The 17,848-nt window shown below is 48.4% G+C and overlaps 1 protein-coding gene across 5 annotated transcripts in view; it reads right to left on the reverse strand.

The window, feature by feature from the left end:
- Window positions 1–17,848, reverse strand: part of R3HDM2 (R3H domain containing 2) — a 271,423-nt gene that overhangs the window by 160,207 nt on the left and 93,368 nt on the right. For all 5 annotated transcript variants that reach the window (XM_082246039.1, XM_082246041.1, XM_082246038.1 and 2 more), the window contains exon 3: window positions 15,411–15,452. In XM_082246039.1, the coding sequence (XP_082102165.1) occupies window positions 15,411–15,452 (42 nt within the window). The remainder of the gene's footprint in view (window positions 1–15,410; window positions 15,453–17,848) is intronic.

Here is a 17,848-nt window from a genome sequence, read left to right on the forward strand (position 1 = left end):
TCTAGAAACACTAAAAATGAACCTTCACTACTAGAACAAATAATCCCTGAGGTTTTTGTTAGTGTCTGAAAATACTGAACAGAAGTAAAAGTTTAAATAGCTTTTGTTAATATAAGGGCCATTTCACACTGTGACCCTTGCTTTTCCGCACTGGAAGAACGCCAGTCACCGCTAGGATACACAGAAAACAGTTGTTTGCTATAAGTCCTATTTACACTGCAACACAGCCTGAAGCTGCATGGCAGAGATCTGTGATGAAATGCAGACATGCTGCATTTTACACCAGTGCACTGGACATAAATGAATGTCAGTTCTGTGCACTTCAAAATAAAGTGGAGGAAAAAAAAAAGGAGGGGAACTATGTGATGCTCTGAAATGCACATCATACTGCCCCCTAACTTTGGCTCACTGCAGCCAGAATGGACTGCTACGGTTTTCTGTGTGGTAGCTTTCCATTTAGGTTTGAACGGGCCCCTAATGTCGTACCCAGTTTTGAATTTTTTGATCCCATAGCAACTTTTTTTCATGCCACAGAAGAAAAAAAAAAAAACACTGGATTTTTGTAAAATCTTACCGTAAAATTCCTTTCTGAGTCCTCAGACAGTCGCCGCCCACTCATACAGTCTTCACCAATGGGGTATTGACTTCCTCTCCTTAGGAGTAGCTAGGCAAAAGACTTGTTAAAACAAAAGCATTTACATAGACACACCCATGGGGGGCTGTCCCACTGGTCCAATACCCCCCCCCCCCCCCCTGCAATAGCCATCCTAACTCAGTTTGGTAGCAAGCAGTTAAGTGTAGAAAAACCCAAAAAGAGGGGCGGGGCGGTGACTGTCGGAGGACTCAGAGAAAGGAATTTTCCGGTATGATTTTACAAAAATTCAGTTTTCTCTTACGTCCTCCGACAGTCACCGCCCACTCATACAGTCTGCACCAATGGGGATGTCCCAAAGCAGTGTCGACATGAGGGGTGAGAAACGCAACCGTCAGAAAAGGCAACGCAGTACCCACATCAGAGAAAGGAACCTTACATGAACAGCAAGGTAACCTTCTGGGTAACAAAGGCTCAACAGGAGCAACAACCCAGGAAAGCAAATAACCAAGGGAGTAAACAACCCCAACAGTCAGGGACCCGCAACAAAACCAGGGTCCCCTACGGCAGTGGTCCTCAACTCCGGTCCTCAGGGCCCACTAACAAGCCAGATTTTAGGTATTACCTTGGGGGGATGCAGACTAGAGTACTGCAATCACTGAGCAGCAAATTATATCACCTGGGATGTATTTCAGTTATCTTGCAAACCTGGCCTGTTAGTGGGCCCTGAGGACCAGGGTTGGGGACCAAGGCCCTACGGTACGGCCGCACAGAGAACTTTGCGGCCAAAGGAGGCATCAGCTGATGCCAGAACATCAATTTTGTAGAATTTTGAAAAAGTGTGCACTGACGACCAAGTCGCAGCTTTGCACACCTGGGCCACCGAAGCCTGATGCCGGAGGGCCCAGGATGTACTCACCGACCTGGTAGAGTGCGCCCTGACAGGGAAGGTTGGTACCCGTTCCCTCAAGAAATAGGCCTGAACAATTGCCTGTCTGATCCATTTTGAAATGGTCGCCGCAGACGCAGCCATACCCTTCCGAGGTCCCTCAGGAAGGACAAAGAGAATCCGATTTTCGAAAGGATTCAGTCGACGACAGGTAAACCCTGATCGCCCCGACAACATCCAAAGAATGCAACGCAATCTCTTTAGGATGCTTAGGATTCGCACAGAGCGAAGGTAAGACAATGTCCTCATTGAGGTGAAAATCCGAAAACACCTTTGGAAGAAAGGACGGGTTAGGTCGCAAGACCACCTTATCCCTATGAACCACCAGGTAAGGGGAGCGGCAAGACAGCGCCGCCAACTCCGACACTCTGCGAGCAGAAGTGATCGCTACCACAAAGGCAACCTTTTTAGATAGCAGAGGTAATGAAATTTCCCTGATGTTTTCAAACGGGAAACGTTGTAACACGGACAGAAGCAAGTTCAAGTCACATGGAGGCAGAGGCTCCCTTCTAGGAGGGGCCAAGTGAGCACACCTTGAATGAAGGTGCGAATCAAAGAATTAGACGCCACAGGGCGCTGAAAAAGAACAGCCAGTGCAGAAACCTGGCCCTTAATCGTAGCCAACGCAAGGCGCTGGTCCACACCAGATTGGAGGAAAGCCAACACTCTCGCCACCGAGTATGAACGAGGAGAGAAACCCCTGGACTCACACCAGGCAAAATAAGCTTTCCAAGTTCGGTAATAAATCTTACCAGACAAGGCTTTTCTAGTCTTGATTAAAGTAGGAATGACCTCTGAGGAGAGACCCCTGTCTCTCAGGACCTGGCTTTCAACAGCCATGCCGTTAAAGCCAGCGACTGTAAAGCAGGATGGAAGATTGGACCTTGAGACAGCAGATCTTCCCGCATTGGCAGCCGCCATGGAGGCTCGATGGCCAGGTGAACGATGTCCGCGTACCAGGACCGGTGTGGCCAGTCCGGCGCCACCAGAATCACCAGTGTTTGTTCCGAGGCCAACCTGCGAAGGAACCTGGACAACAACTGAATCGGAGGAAAGGCATAGATCAGACGATACTGATGCCAAGGCACCACCAGCACATCCGAGGCATCTGCCAGAGGCTCGCGCATTCTTGCTACGAACCTTTCCACCTTGAGGTTTAGCTGAGACGCAAACAGATCCACATCCGGGGATCCCCACTTCGCACACAGCATCTGAAATACCTCCGGGTGCAGGGACCATTCCCCCTGGTCCAGGGTCTGGCGGCTCAGATAATCTGCTTGCCAATTCTCCACACCCGGAATGTGAACTGCCGATATCGCCGGGACACGAGTCTCGGCCCAAGACAGAATACTGGTCACTTCCTGGGCCGCCCGGGCACTTCTGGTGCCCCTTTGGTGGTTGATATACGCCACCGCAGTGGCATTGTCCAACTGCACCCGTACAGGACGGCCCTGAAGACGATCCGACCAATGGAGCAGGCACAGCCTGATCGCTCTCAATTCCAATATGTTTATCGGAAGGGAGGATTCCTCCTCCGACCAAGTGCCCTGGGCAGATAGGTTGCCCAGGACGCCACCCCAGCCTGACAGGCTGGCATCCGTGGTAATCACCGTCCATAGTAATGGCCGGAAGGATTTCCCTTCCCTGGGGATGTGTAGATACGCATCCTTCAGGTCGATGGAGGCCAGGAATTCTCCCGGGCTCAGAGAGGCCACCACCGAGCGGAGCGATTCCATGCGCAATGCCCGGAGGATTGGGCTCATCCTCCAAATGTAGTGTTTCTTTAATGGCAGAAATCAGTGCGTCCATAGCTGCGCGTTCCTCTGGCATCCCGGGGGGGAATCATCCACCCCTGTAACCTCTGCCTCCCCCTCAGACTCTTGCGGACTCCGCAGCACACCGCTACAATGCCTGTGGAACACAGACCCCCTGCAGGGACAAACTGAAGCCAGGAAGATTGCACAATGGAGGAAAAGAAAGGACAGCAGGACAGAGCCCCACAAGTGTGTTACCAGCTCCTTCCGTCGCTCCCGAGTAAAGGAAGGAAGTGATGTCACCACAGAGACTGAACAGAGGCTGCAGGCTAAGGAAACATGGATGCCTATGCAAATCATTGGGAGGCTTTGGCAAAATGGCCGCCGACATGTGCTCGGAACGATCGTTGCCACACACAAGATAGCGTCGCAAGGCGCCAAAATACACTACACACAATGCTGTATAAGCGCCCACAGTGAAGCCAGACATGCTGCCCTCACCTAAAATGGCGGACCGATGGTTTTTAACCCCGCAGCGGTCGCCACACGAGTCTGTACCTCCAAGCAACTTAGTGACACCGGAGTGGGATCCCCTAAACCCCACACAGTGCTGGCTGTGAGAGAAAAAAACCCAGCAGGGACCGGGATCAGGGAGCCCAAAACGCACAGACATAGGGGACACCACAGACACAGAGGACTGCCGACCCCAGACAGAGGCCCCACACAGAGTGTACTTACCTGTACCCGATGGCGTGGGGTGCCTCATATCAAACGGAAAACCGCCCACCCTCAGATGGCAGGGGAGTGCCGCCAGCCAAAAACGCAGGACACCAGGAGTGCACGGACGAACCGTGCATGTGTCCGGTGAGGTAGCCACCTCACAAGCCTGCATCCCTGGGGACAGGGATGGGTCGTTTGTGAGGCCAGGGCAAACACATAGCCTGCGAAACGCTCAATGGCGGGCTGGGATTCCATCTGATCCTCTGTCCTGGATAACCAGGACGACCAGTCCGATTCCCAGCTCCGCAAACTCCATCTTCATCCGAAGATCCGACTAACTAAAAGCTGACAAAATAAACAGCTAGTAATGCAAAGAAAAAAACTGAATTTTTGTAAAATCTTACCTGTAAAATTCCTTTCTCTGAGTCCTCCGACAGTCGCCGCCTCTTCATATTCGTCACTATGGGGTTATGACCTTTGCTCCGTAGGAGTAGCTAGGCAACAGAATATGTCAATATTAAAGGCTTTTAACATATCCCACCCCCAGGTCCCCTCAGTCAATAACCTCCTACTTCCTGTATCCATACCTCAGTTTCAGTGGAATAGCAGTAGAGTATACAACCAAAACCCCAAAAGAGGGGCGGGGGCTCAGAGAAAGGAATTTTACAGGTAAGATTTTACAAAAATTCCGTTTTCTCTTACGTCCGACAGTCGCCGCCTCTTCATATTCGTCCCAAAGCAGTGCAAACATGAGGGGTGAGAAACGCAGCCGCGCCCAAGGCAACGCAGTCTCCACATCAGAGAAAGTAACCTTACCAAAGGAAGGAAACCAGCTGGGAAGCATGAAACAAACTTGCTCAACAGGAGCAACAACCCAGGAAAAAACAAATAACCCAGGGATAAAAAATATCCCAACAGCCAAGGGTCCAAAACAAAGGACCCTAAGGAACCGCCGCACTAAGAACCTTGCGGCCAAAGGAAGCATCTGCCGATGCCTGAACATCCACCTTGTAGAATTTTGTGAAAGTGTGAACGGTCGACCAAGTCGCCGCCTTACACACCTGGGCCACAGAAGCCCCATGACGACAGGCCCAAGACGTACTCAGGGATCTGGTAGAGTGCGCCTTCACAGGCATAGGAGGGACTTTTCCCTTCAAAGCATATGCCTGCTCAATGGTCTGTCTGATCCATTTGGCGATGGTAGAAGCCGACGCCGCCATGCCCTTCCGAGGTCCCTCAGGAAGGACAAAGAGAATCCGTCTTGCGAAAAGACTTCGTCGAATTCAGGTAAACCCTGACTGCCCTGACAACATCCAAGGAATGCAGGGCCACCTCCTTCGGATGTTTAGGCTTCGCGCAAAGTGAAGGCAAGACAATGTCCTCGTTGAGGTGAAATTCGGAAACCCTTTTCGGAAGAAAAAAAGAAGGATTAGGTCGCAAGACCGCCTTATCCAAGTGAAGTACCAGATACGGAGACCTGCAGGACAAAGCTGCCAACTCCGAAACTCTGCGAGCCGAAGTGATCGCCACCAAAAAGGCGACCTTTTTGGACAACAGAGGCAACGAGATCTCCCTGATCTTTTCAAAGGGAGCATGTTGTAACACGGACAGAACAAGGTTCAAGTCCCATGGAAGCAAAGGCTCCCTCCGAGGAGGGACCAGATGTCGCACCCCTTGAACAAAGGTGCTAACCAGAGAAATAGACGCCACAGGGCGTTGAAAAAGAACGGCCAGAGCAGAAATCTGACCCTTAATCGTGGCCAACGCCAAACGCTGGTCCACGCCCGTTTGAAGGAAGGCCAACACCCTCTAAACCGAATATGAGCGAGGGGAATACCCCCTGGACTCACACCAGGCAAAGTAGGTCTTCCACATACGGTAGTATATTTTTCCCGAAGAGGCCTTTCTAGCATTGATCAAAGTATGAATGACCTCCGGAGAGAGACCCCTATCCTTCAGGACCTCGGTCTCAACAGCCAGGCCGTCAAAGCCAGCGACTGTAAAGCAGGATGGAATATCGGTCCTTGAGACAGAAGATCTTCCCGAAGAGGCAAACGCCACGGGTCGTCGACCGCCAGGTTCACGAGGTCTGCGTACCAGGACCGGCGAGGCCAGTCCGGTGCCACAAGAACCACCGTGTGTGGTTCCGAAGTCAACCTGCGAAGGAACCTGGACAGCAGCTGAATCGGTGGAAACGCATACATCAGACGATACTGATGCCACGGAGCCACCAACGCGTCCGACGCGCCTGCCCGAGGATCGCGCGTCCTTGCCACGAACCTTTCCACCTTGTTGTTCAGACGAGACGCGAACAGGTCCACATCCGGAACACCCCACTTCGCGCACAACATCTGGAAGACATCCGGGTGGAGGGATCATTCCCCCTGGTCCAGGGACTGGCGACTCAGATAATCCGCCTGCCAGTTCTCCACCCCCGGAAAGTGAACCGCCGAAATCGCCGGGACGTGCGTCTCGGCCCAAGACAGAATGTCGGCCACTTCCCGAGCCGCTCGGGCACTCCTGGTGCCCCCTTGGTGGTTGATGTAGGCCACCGCTGTGGCATTGTCCGTCTGCACCCGAACCGGACGGCCCTGCAGCCTGTCCGTCCAACGTCGAAGGCAAAGATTTATCGCTCGCAATTCCAGAATGTTGATCGGAAGGGAGGATTCCTCCTCCGACCAAGTCCCCTGGGCGGACAGAACGCCCAGAACACCACCCCAGCCCAACAGGCTGGCATCCGTGGTGACCACCGTCCATGAAAGAGGACGAAAAGATTTGCCCCCCGACACCGCCGGGGATCGGAGCCACCACAGAAGATCCCTTCTGGTGCGATGGCTCAATGCGATCTGGAGATCCAGAGATTGCGGTCGCCCGTCCCACCTGGACAGGATCTCCGCTTGGAGACCCCGCGCGTGGAACTGGGCGAAGGGAATCGCCTCGAAAGCCGAGACCATCAATCCCAGACATCGCATGCACGTCCGGAGGGACGAGCACGGAACGTCCCTGAGGGACCTGACTTCCTCCTGAAGAGTCCTGAGTTTGTCTTCCAGCAGGAAGACCTTCGCCTGGACTGAGTCCAGAACCATCCCCAGATAGGGAAGATACACCGACGGACACAGCGTCGATTTTGGAAAGTTTATCGTCCACCCCAACTCCTGCAGAGTCTGCACAGTGACGGACAGGTCCGACACCAGACCCTGGTCGGTCGCCGACCTAACCAGGATGTCGTCCAGATACCCCAGGACAGAGATGCCCTGGGCTCTCAACAAAGCCAGAACCGGTGCAAGCACCTTGGTGAACACCCGTGGAGCCTAAGCGAGCCCAAAAGGCAGCGCCAGGAATTGGTAATGATCCTCCGCAATGGCGAATCGAAGGTACCTCTGGTGACCCTCGAAAATGGGGATGTGAAGATACGCATCCTTCAAGTCGATGGAGGCCATGAATTCCCCCGGAACCAGGGCAGCCACCACCGCCCGCAGGGATTCCATGCGGAACTTGCGAACCCGCACAAAGCGGTTCAGAGCCTTTAAGTCCAGAATCGGACGCACCTTGCCCTCCTTCCTGGGCACGGTGAACAGATTGGAGTAGAACCCCCGAAATCTGTCCCGATGAGGCACCGGAACCACCACTCCCTGAGCCCGCAGATCCTGCACCGCCAGGTGCAGAGCCTGCAAACGCTCCGGAGACAGCTGAAGATTTGAGGGAAAAAAATCTGCTCTCCGGCCGAGAGAGAAACTCGATCTTGTAGCCGGATCGAACGATTTCCTGAACCCACTTGTCCCGAACACGGGCCAGCCATGGTTGAAGAAAACCGAGCAAGCGTCCCCCCACCCCAGAACCGGGTGAGGGCGCCCCTTCAGGCCGCACTGTTGTGGGCAGCAGATCCGGACTGGCCGGACTTCTGCTTACCTGTCCACGGTTTCATCTGGGAGCCTTGGCCTTTGAACGGCTTGCCCTTATAGTGCGACCGAAAGGCACGAAAGGAACCCTGAGAGGGCCGAAAAGAAGCGTTCTTACCGTGAGCCACCTTAGCCTTGTGGAATTGGGGCAAGAGCGTGCTCTTACCACCCGTGATCCCTTTAATCAGTGTATCCAAGGAATCGCCAAAAAGGCGAGATCCGTTATAGGGCAGATTAGCTAAGGTCTTGCGCGAAGATTGGTCCACAGACCAACACTTCAGCCAAATCAGGCGGCGTGACAACACCGCCACACTGTGCACACGTGCAGCCAACGGAACTATGCCCAAGTCCGCATCACACAAATACATGACACCCTGATGAATTTGATCCACCATAGCCAACGTCTCTGGAGGGGCCGAGTCAGCCACCAGGACGCGTCTAAGCACCTGCGTCCAATTTGCGACAGCCTGAGCCGCCATAAGTGAGGCAAAAATAGCCTTGAGCATAGAACCGGTAACCGAATAAGTATGACGGGTAAGGGACTCCAGTCTCCTGTCCGTGGCATCCCGGAACACCGGCGTATCCTCAGCAGGAACCGCAGTAGACTTATTCAAAACCGCCACCGCGTGATCCACCGGAGGAGGCACACACCAACGTTCATCAGTAGCGGGCGTGAAAGGATAACGCAGCTTGAACCTACTTGGCACAGCAAAAGGCTTCTTTAGAGTGCGCCATTGTTCACCAACAGCGCGCTGAAAATCCTCAGTACAAGGAAAAACCTGCAAAGTTTTGCGTCTCCGCTATGTCCCATAAGAAGCCAGAACGGCAGGAGGACACGGTTCATCCTGTAAATGCAGGGTTTGTTTGATAGAAGCAATCAACTCATCCATGAGTGCAAGCTCTTCAGACGAGCCAGGGGGAGAATCATCAACCCCCTCAACCTCTGCATCACCCTCCGACCCTGCAAAGTCCAGGGACGAACGGGACCACGATAAGGGGACCCCAGCCATAGCAGCCCCATCACCTTCGCCCTCTGAATCAGAGGATATTGAGAGTCTGGGCCGTTTTGTGGATTGAGCAGCCACCAGCATTTGCACCTGAGCAGCAAGGTTAGCCACCACAGTAGCCAAATCACCCCCTGGGGGGGAAACAGCAGCTCCTTGGCCTCCCACCAAAGTGAGAGGAAACTTGCTTTCCTGAGAGTCCATGCCCCAAAGTATGTGGAAGAATAAAGGGTTAACTGCCCCTTTAAAAAGCGCGGCGAGCGCAGCCCACCGCACACACACACCAACACAAGCCGACCCCCACAGGGAGAAAGTACAACTCAGGCAAGGATACAGGGATAGAGAGGAAAAACCTGGAGAGACCCGCTGCTGCTGCCTCGATCGGTGCGCCCAGGGAAAAGGAAGTGATGTCACGCGGGGCGCTCTATTAAAGCCTATGGAAGGCTACAAGAAAATGGCCGCCTGCAGTGCTATCATGCGGCCGGAGCGAGCGCCGCCAAAATGGCGGCATTTGGCGCCGAAACGCCGCTCCTTCACCACAGTGAGACCGCCAAAAAAACACATGCAGCAAAATAAATAATGGCGGACCGCGGCAGCGGTCGCCGCAACGTGCATAACACGATACAATCATGCCCCCAGCACACAGCCTGTCACACAGCAAGACACAGCACATAAAACTGACACAGAACAGTGCAGCATAGCCCCCCTCCTTGCAGCCCACAGAATGTAGCAAGCAGACAGGGAGTCCAACAGTGTGACAAGAGGCAGGGTTACACAGTCCCAGACTGACACCCCCCAAACAGACAGGTCCCCACATAGATACACTTACCTCATAGATGGCGTGGGGAACCCGCACAGGCGAACAAGCCACTGTACATGGGACAGGGAGAGTCGCAGCCAGGACGCAGGAGAACTGCGGTGCGAAACCGCATGGCGTCCAGTGAGGTAGCCACCTCACCATAGCATCCCTGCACCCAACAGGGATGGGTCGTTCAGAATGCCAGGAGAAGTACCTGACTGAACGCTCGATGGCAGGCTGAGAAGCCACTGACCCACAGCCTGCGACCAGGGGGATCAGCCCGAGACCCAGCCTGCATGATCCTCTTCATCAGAAGAACTAACTAATGCTGACAAAATAACAGCTAAGTAAAGAAAGAGAAAAAAACTCAAATAAAATCAAAAAAGAAGAGAAAGGCTGAGACAAAATGCCCCAGCATAGAGACATCCAGCTACTCCTGACAAGCTAGACATTGAAACTGAGGTATGGATACAGGAAGTAGGAGGTTATTGACTGAGGGGACCACCCCCTGGGGGTGGGATATGTTAAAAGCCTTTAATATTGACATATTCTGTTGCCTAGCTACTCCTACGGAGCAAATATCACAACCCCATAGTGACGAATATGAAGAGGCGGCGACTGTCGGAGGACGTAAGAGAAATTACATTTTCAGAAAATAAAAACCAAAAATTAGAAGAAAAAGGCTGAGACTGTAGCCCCAGCACAGGGAAGCCTGACTACTCCTGAACTAGGCAGAAGACAAACTGAGTTGGGATGGCTATTGCAGGGGGGGTATTGGACCAGTGGGACAGCCCCCATGGGTGTGTCTACGTAAATGCTTTTTTGTTTTAACAAGTCTTTTGCCTAGCTACTCCTAAGGAGAGGAAGTCAATACCCCATTGGTGAAGACTGTATGAGTGGGCGGCGACTGTCAGAGGACGTAAGAGAAATAATAGTTGTGTCTTCTTTAATAATAGATTAAGCCTTAGATAAAGGGGTGTTAATTTTCGTGCTGTCTAGTAGGTGTATAAATGTTATATACCTTTAATGCTGCAGGTACTATTATTGGTAACTACACAATGCAAACAAATAAAAAGGGGGAGGAGTACCGCGCTTCAAAAGGTGCATACGTGCTCTAAAGTGTCTTAGTGTAGCTTCAATGTATTTATTTTACAACTGGTGTGTACAAACTGCCTGGTGCTATAAAGTGTCTTAGTGTCAAACAAATAAATATTCAATTATGCCTGATGTGAAAAAAACATAAATATTAACTTATTGTTGATAGGTGTATAAAATCCCATACATCTATGCATATAAATATACACTCTAAAATCTCTCAATAACTGGTGCTTATGGTGATATAAAATTAAAAAAGTGCTTTGTGCTTAATACAAATCTATAACGTTGTATCTGGATAATGCTACAAGTCTCTATATGAATTCACAGGTGATTCAATGTTGTTGATATTTCTAAAGTGCTCAAGTGTCCTTTCAAATAGTGATAGCAGTGATCGAGGTCTTCCTCCTAAATTCAAAAAGCATGCAGGTGCTCTTCGGTGCTCGTGACCACTAGGTGTCCTATGTGCTCACCTCCATCTCTTTAATAATAAGCCTTATAGTGTCTCTCAGGGGGTATACTCCTTGCTCCTCTCTTCCTCTGGAGCCCTATAGTAATGATGGCTGCCGGTTTTCTCCTTGTGATGGGATCGGCTTTACAGGGTCATAGAAGGGACCTCAAAATCTCCAAAATAAAGGGGCCAATATAGTGAAGTATTGCCAAATACTTTATTTGAATAAAAAAGAGTAACACTCACATGAATATGCTCTTCAAATACGCTTAACCGATGCGGGACTGTGTATGCCCGTTCTCCGCTACGTCACTTCCGGTGCTATGCCCTACGCGTTATGCTGCGTCCTCATGCAGCTTCTTCAGGGGACCATCACAAGGAGAAAACCGGCAGCCAGCATTACTATAGGGCACCAGAGGAAGAGAGGAGCAAGGAGTATACCCCCTGAGAGACACTATAAGCACATAGGACACCTAGTGGTCACGAGCACCTGCATGCTTTTTGAATTTAGGAGGAAGACCTCGATCACTACTATCACTATTTGAAAGGACACTTGAGAAATATCAACAGCATTGAATCACCTGTGAATGGATATAGAGACTTGTAGCATTATCCAGATACAACGTTATAGATTTGTTTTAAGCACAGAGCACTTTTGTAATTTTATATCACCATTAGACATATGCCGATTTTCGGTAATTCGATATATCGCGGTATTGCATAGCCACGGTATTGTTATTGTGGCATTTTTAAAATACCGAGTTTCTCTGCTCCTGGGTCTGACTTGTGAATTGATACATTTCAGTGAGCTGGATGACTCATTCACTCACACAGCTAAGCCTTTCAGCATTAAGTCTCCTAACTATAAACAAAAATGATTACATTTGTATCTTTTCCTTCCCTCTGCCAGGGAGAAAGGAAGTTTAACCTCTTAAAGACTGGACCTTTTTCTGACACTTGTTGTTTGCAAGTTAAAATCAGTTTTTTTTTTTGCTAGAAAAGTACTTAGAACCCCCAAACATTTTATATATTTTTTTTAGCAGAGACCCTACAGAAAAAAAATGGCGATTGTTGTAATATTTTATGTCACACTGTATTTGCGCAGCAGTCTTTCAAACGCAATTAATAGACTTTAATGAATAAAAAAAAAAGTAACAGTAAAGTTATCCCAATTTTTTTTTTGTTACACAGAGAATCGTGATCTTTATTACAAGCTAAAAAATCGTGATTCTCATTTTGGCCAGAATCGTGCAGCTCTAATATATATATATATATATATATATATATATATATATATATATATATATATATATATATATACACATACATATACATATATACATACACACACACACACGCACGCATAGCAGCCCACATTACATTATTATATAGCCATCAAGCAGTGTCTGGCCTACCTGGTGATGACTGGTCCTGGCGCTCTGATCCGATGGCCTGGTCTTTAAAGGGGCAAATCCTTGCGATCCAGAAGTGGTTAAACCTGCAGGAGGACCAGGGCTTTTATCTATTAATGACTTTACTATTGCTTTAGGCCTGGTTCACATGTATGCGGGTTGGTGGTTCACATGTATGCGGGTTGGCGGCCCACATTTGCACAGGCATAGCAGCCCATTGATTTGAACGGGCTGCTATGCCCTCATTTTCCGCAGAAAAAAGGTGCATGCAGCATTTTTTTAAAATTCAGTGGCCTTGAAATCCATCCTGCTTTTGCACCATGCGACTAACCTGCAGTTCCTGCTCTGGCAAGCTTTCTGCATTTTTTGTATACGTGGGCACGGCATTTAAAAACAGTTTGCGTGTGTAGCAACGGCAGGTAAGTCGCATGGTGCAAAAGAAGGATGGATTTCATGGCCACTGCATTTTTTTAAATTCTGCATGCACCTTTTTTCAGCTGAAAACGCAGGCATAGCAGCTCAAGCCCATTCACATCAATGGGCTGCTATGCCTGTGCAAATGTGGGCCCCCAACCCGCATACATGTGAACCAGGCCTAAAGCAATAGTAAAGTCATTAATTGGTTAAACCTGCAGGAGGACCGGTGTTTTTATCTATTAATGACTTTACTATTGCTTTAGGCCTGGTTCACATGTATGCGGGTTGGGGGCCCACATTTGCACAGGCATAGCAGCCCATTGATGTGAATGGGCTTCAGCTGCTATGCCTGCGTTTTCAGCTGAAAAAAGGTGCATGCAGAATTTAAAAAAATGCAGTGGCCATGAAATCCATCCTTCTTTTGCACCATGCGACTTACCTGCCGTTGCTGCACACGCAAACTGTTTTTAAATGCCGTGCCCACATATACAAAAAATGCAGAAAGCTTGCCAGAGCAGGAACTGCAGGTTAGTCGCATGGTGCAAAAGCAGGATGGATTTCAAGGCCACTGAATTTAAAAAAAATGCTGCATGCACCTTTTTTCTGCGGAAAATGAGGGTATAGCAGCCCGTTCAAATCAATGGGCTGCTATGCCTGTGCAAATGTGGGCCGCCAACCCGCATACATGTGAACCACCAACCCGCATACATGTGAACCACCAACCCGCATACATGTGAACCAGGCCTAAAGCAATAGTAAAGTCATTTATAAACACCACCTCCTTCAGGTTTAACCATTTCTTGACCACAAGGATTTGCCCTCTTAATGACCAGGCCATCGGATCGGAGCCGAGCGCCAGGACCAGTTATCACCAGTTAGGCCAGACACTGCTTGATGACCTATTTTAGGCCTGGTTCACAGAGTCTGTACTGACTGACTATATAATAATGTGCATAAGTGAACCAAAGCCCCTAAATTCAGCAATGAAATTGAAGTGAGGTGGAAATTTAATAATTTAAATTTAATAATAGAATACCGTGATAATACCGTATACCGTGGCAAAACCTTAATCAATTAATCGCAGCATGAAAATCTGATACCGTCACAAGCCTAATCACCATATGCACCAGTTATTGAGAGATTTTAGAGTGTATATTTATAAGCATATATGTATGGGATTTTATACATCCATCAACAATAAGTTAATATTTATATGTTTTTTTCACATCAGGCATAATTGAATATTTATTTGTTTGACACTAAGACACTTTATAGCACCAGGCAGTTTGTACACACCAGTTGTAAAATAAATACATTGAAGCTACACAAAGACACTTTAGAGCACGTATGCCCCTTTGAAGCGTGGTACTCCTCCCCCTTTTAATAGATTAAGCCATTTTCTCCTCTTGCTGGGCTACTTTTATCTTTATACACTTCAATATCAGCGCTGCAGCATCGATCCAAGCTGTAGCTGTCCCCCACTGCCTCTACACTGAGAGATGAAGAATCGGACCGCAAATCGCTCAGGTCTCAGGGGTGATTGTCAGTTACTGCTCTGCACTCTGCACCTTCAGCGCTCCCTGAAGAGCTGGGCTTGGAGGGTGGATGGGAGTGGCTGGCTCAGGCTCTTAGCGGCGCATTGAGAGGCTGAGCCAACTGCCAGTCAGGCATCTGTGCGAATACCGACGGATCCCTGCAGAGCCAGGGCCCACTGAGATCAGCTGGCTTTACCCCGCTGTCGGTTGAATCTGGGTCATAGTAGTGTGGTAATAAGTGCATTCCATGTGACCCACAGGAAAAGAATGGTCAAAAAAGCCTTGGCCATATTTATTTTTAAATTGCATAAGAGAGCTCAAGGGCTCTTCTCCTTTAAGATTAGATCAGGTATGCAAGGAAAGAAACTGATGTTACTTGCGTCACTTTCACAGGTCTGCAATCTGTTTGGTTAGGTGGCACTGTCTAAATTGGCCCTGGTATGTGGGTGTAAGTGAATGTATGCAAGTAAAGCAGGGAATGATGTGAACGTGCAATATGTAATGGCTTCAAACATTTTCAGCACCATATACAGTAAATACCTGTAAAAAGTAGACTGCAAATAACGGACATTGGGAACTATAGAAAAGATCTTTGTTTGGAACAGACTTAATTGTAGAATTTCCCTTTTTACCCCAAAATATAGGCCTAAACCCTTGCACAGAATTGCAGGTATTAGAATAATGCAAGCAGAAAATAAACTGGAAATGTAATGAGTATGAAGAGAGCATAAGTAGCCAGTGATTATTTCTGAAATGTGGGAGGCATGAGTTATACTTGTGTACCTTGGCTCGTTTCCTAGCATGGCCGTGGCTTGGATTCCGCCTCTGCGCAAGTGGTAAAAAAAAAATGGAGAAGAGAGAAAGAAAATAAAACAGTAAGTGTAATGGAAAAACAAATAATCCAATTTAGACACTGAGCATCTTGCATATCTTTTCTAGCGATAACTATGGTAATGTAATAACCTATCAAAGGCTAGGTTTACCTTAAAACGCTTCTCACATTATTACAGGCAAAAGCACAGCCCACACACAAGTGCCAGATATGTAAAACAGCAGCGCCTAAAGTAAAAATTCCATTTTAGAGTTCATCCTTTTCTATGAATTAATGAAATGTTAAAGTGTAATTTAAGGTACGTTTTTGTGTCCCAGGGGAGATTCCCTTACCTCTCTGTTCCATAGCCACAACAAAATGTGGGAGGAAATTCCTCCAAAGAGAGGGAATCTCAGTGTTTCACTAGAACCAGTGCCCCCCATTGGAAGATTTCCCCTCCATTAGTGTTCCCCAAAATGTGGGATATGCTTTTACTTTCACTTTAAATAAACTAATAACAGTAGGCAGGACAAACAGAGTGGTGACTCTCCCTAACAAGGGCACAAACCACAATAAAGACTGTCAGGAATTCTAATTCATCTCCATTTGATCTGAATACATACCTTTTTTTTTTTGTTCCGGTCTCCAGCGGCGGAAGCTCTGCAGAGGAGACACCCGACAACAGCTGTAAAATGAATGGGAAGTGACGTGACCCATAGAGTTACTATGGGGCTTCCATTGTCGGCTGCCTACTCTGTACCCACCTCCACACTGAAGCCGCCGCCGCTGATAGCACAGCAAGGGACCGGACCAGCTTTAGAAAAAGTACATATAGCGATTTCTTCTTTACAGGGCTAGATAGGTTAGTCTTAGATTGTTGATGCCTGTAGATGTAGTGATTTTAGTGTTAGGGTGGATTTCTCCTTTAAATAAGTATTAGTGCAGTAGTAAGTGGGCAGTGGAGGGCCTAATCCCCCCACATTTGCTTTTTCAGGGACCCTAAAATTATCCAAGACTGGCCACAGAATATGCAATTTTCTTTCCTATAACCAGGGGTTGGAGGAGAGAAAAATTGTTCTAATCTTCCATCAACACAGTTCAGTGTTGATAGGGGAATGCCACACGCTGCGCTAATGTATTCAGATAAACTGGAGTTTTCCCCACTGTCAGAATACAATAACCGCCAGCAGTGATAGAACCAAAAAAAAAAAAAAAAAAAAACAGCTGGTTGTACTGAAGTTGATCGATCGATTTTCAATACAATAACCTGCCCACAGATTTGTGTGGTTCCTGCTGAACTAGCTGAATTTTGATTAGTTTATGGCAGACTAACAATGAGATAGCCACAGTACGCAAATGAAGCAGATATAAAAGTAACCATAAAAGTCTGCATTAATAACTGTTAAGTTACTTGTTACCATTAGAAAATCCTCCAAATCAAGTCACTGGTGTCTAGTCTAGGCACACTCTCAAAGTTTAGGAGGACAAATTGGGAGAAAGAGGTCATCAATCTGCTGGAGAAAGATCCTCCTCTGCCTTCCCTTCCCCAGTGATCACTTTGTTCAGTGTAATGTTTGTCAGGTCACAAGAAAAAAGGCAGCAAGGGGCATATATCTCTGCGGGGGTGTGAAATAAGTTTACATTGCATGGTCATAGTGTGTGAAGGCAGCAGGACTAAGCGATAGGAGTAGGAGAAATCTTTATAAAATAGTTGGTCACAGACTGAGGGGCAGCAGTAACACGGAGCTGAACTATGTGAAATGTGTTCAATCGGCCAAAAACCACTGATCAGACTTTGTGATTTATAGGATGTCATGGAGGCAAGTTGCCAGGATACAAAAAATATAGGTTCTGAAAGTTTCATCTTAAAGCGGTTGTAAACTAATTTAAAATACTTTTACCTATAGGTAAGCCTATATTAAAGCGGAGTTCCACCTAAAATTATACTTACCTCCATCTTCTTGCTCCGGGTCACCTGAAAAACAAATGGATAAATCGCAATTTTTTTTTTTTTTTAATTACCTTGTTTAGAAGAAAATATACTTGCCTTACTTCCTCTTCCTCCCCTCGGCGGCCACGGCGATTTGTCACTTCCTGGCTTGCAATGATTCCTGGGAGCTGAACATCATCGCTCCCAGGAATCAATGCGCCTGCACTGGCCCCATCGTCAGTTCCGGTGCAGGCGCCGTCATACCTTGCTAAACAGCTTCTGGGCATGCGGTACCGGAAGTGACGGCGGGCCGGTGCAGTGCATTGTGGGACCGAAGAAGACTGAAGAGGACACAGAAGAGGATCGCGCTGGCTTCAAGCTGCCCACACCTGAGATGGCAGCGCTGGACAATACATTTTCAAGGTAAGTATTTCTTCTAAAAGGTAAGTGCAACCCGGGACAGATCAGAGGCTAGCCATT

This window comes from Pelophylax lessonae, assembly GCF_965119305.1.
Source record: "Pelophylax lessonae genome assembly, chromosome: 2".
In the NCBI taxonomy this organism is placed as follows: Eukaryota; Metazoa; Chordata; class Amphibia; order Anura; family Ranidae; genus Pelophylax; species Pelophylax lessonae.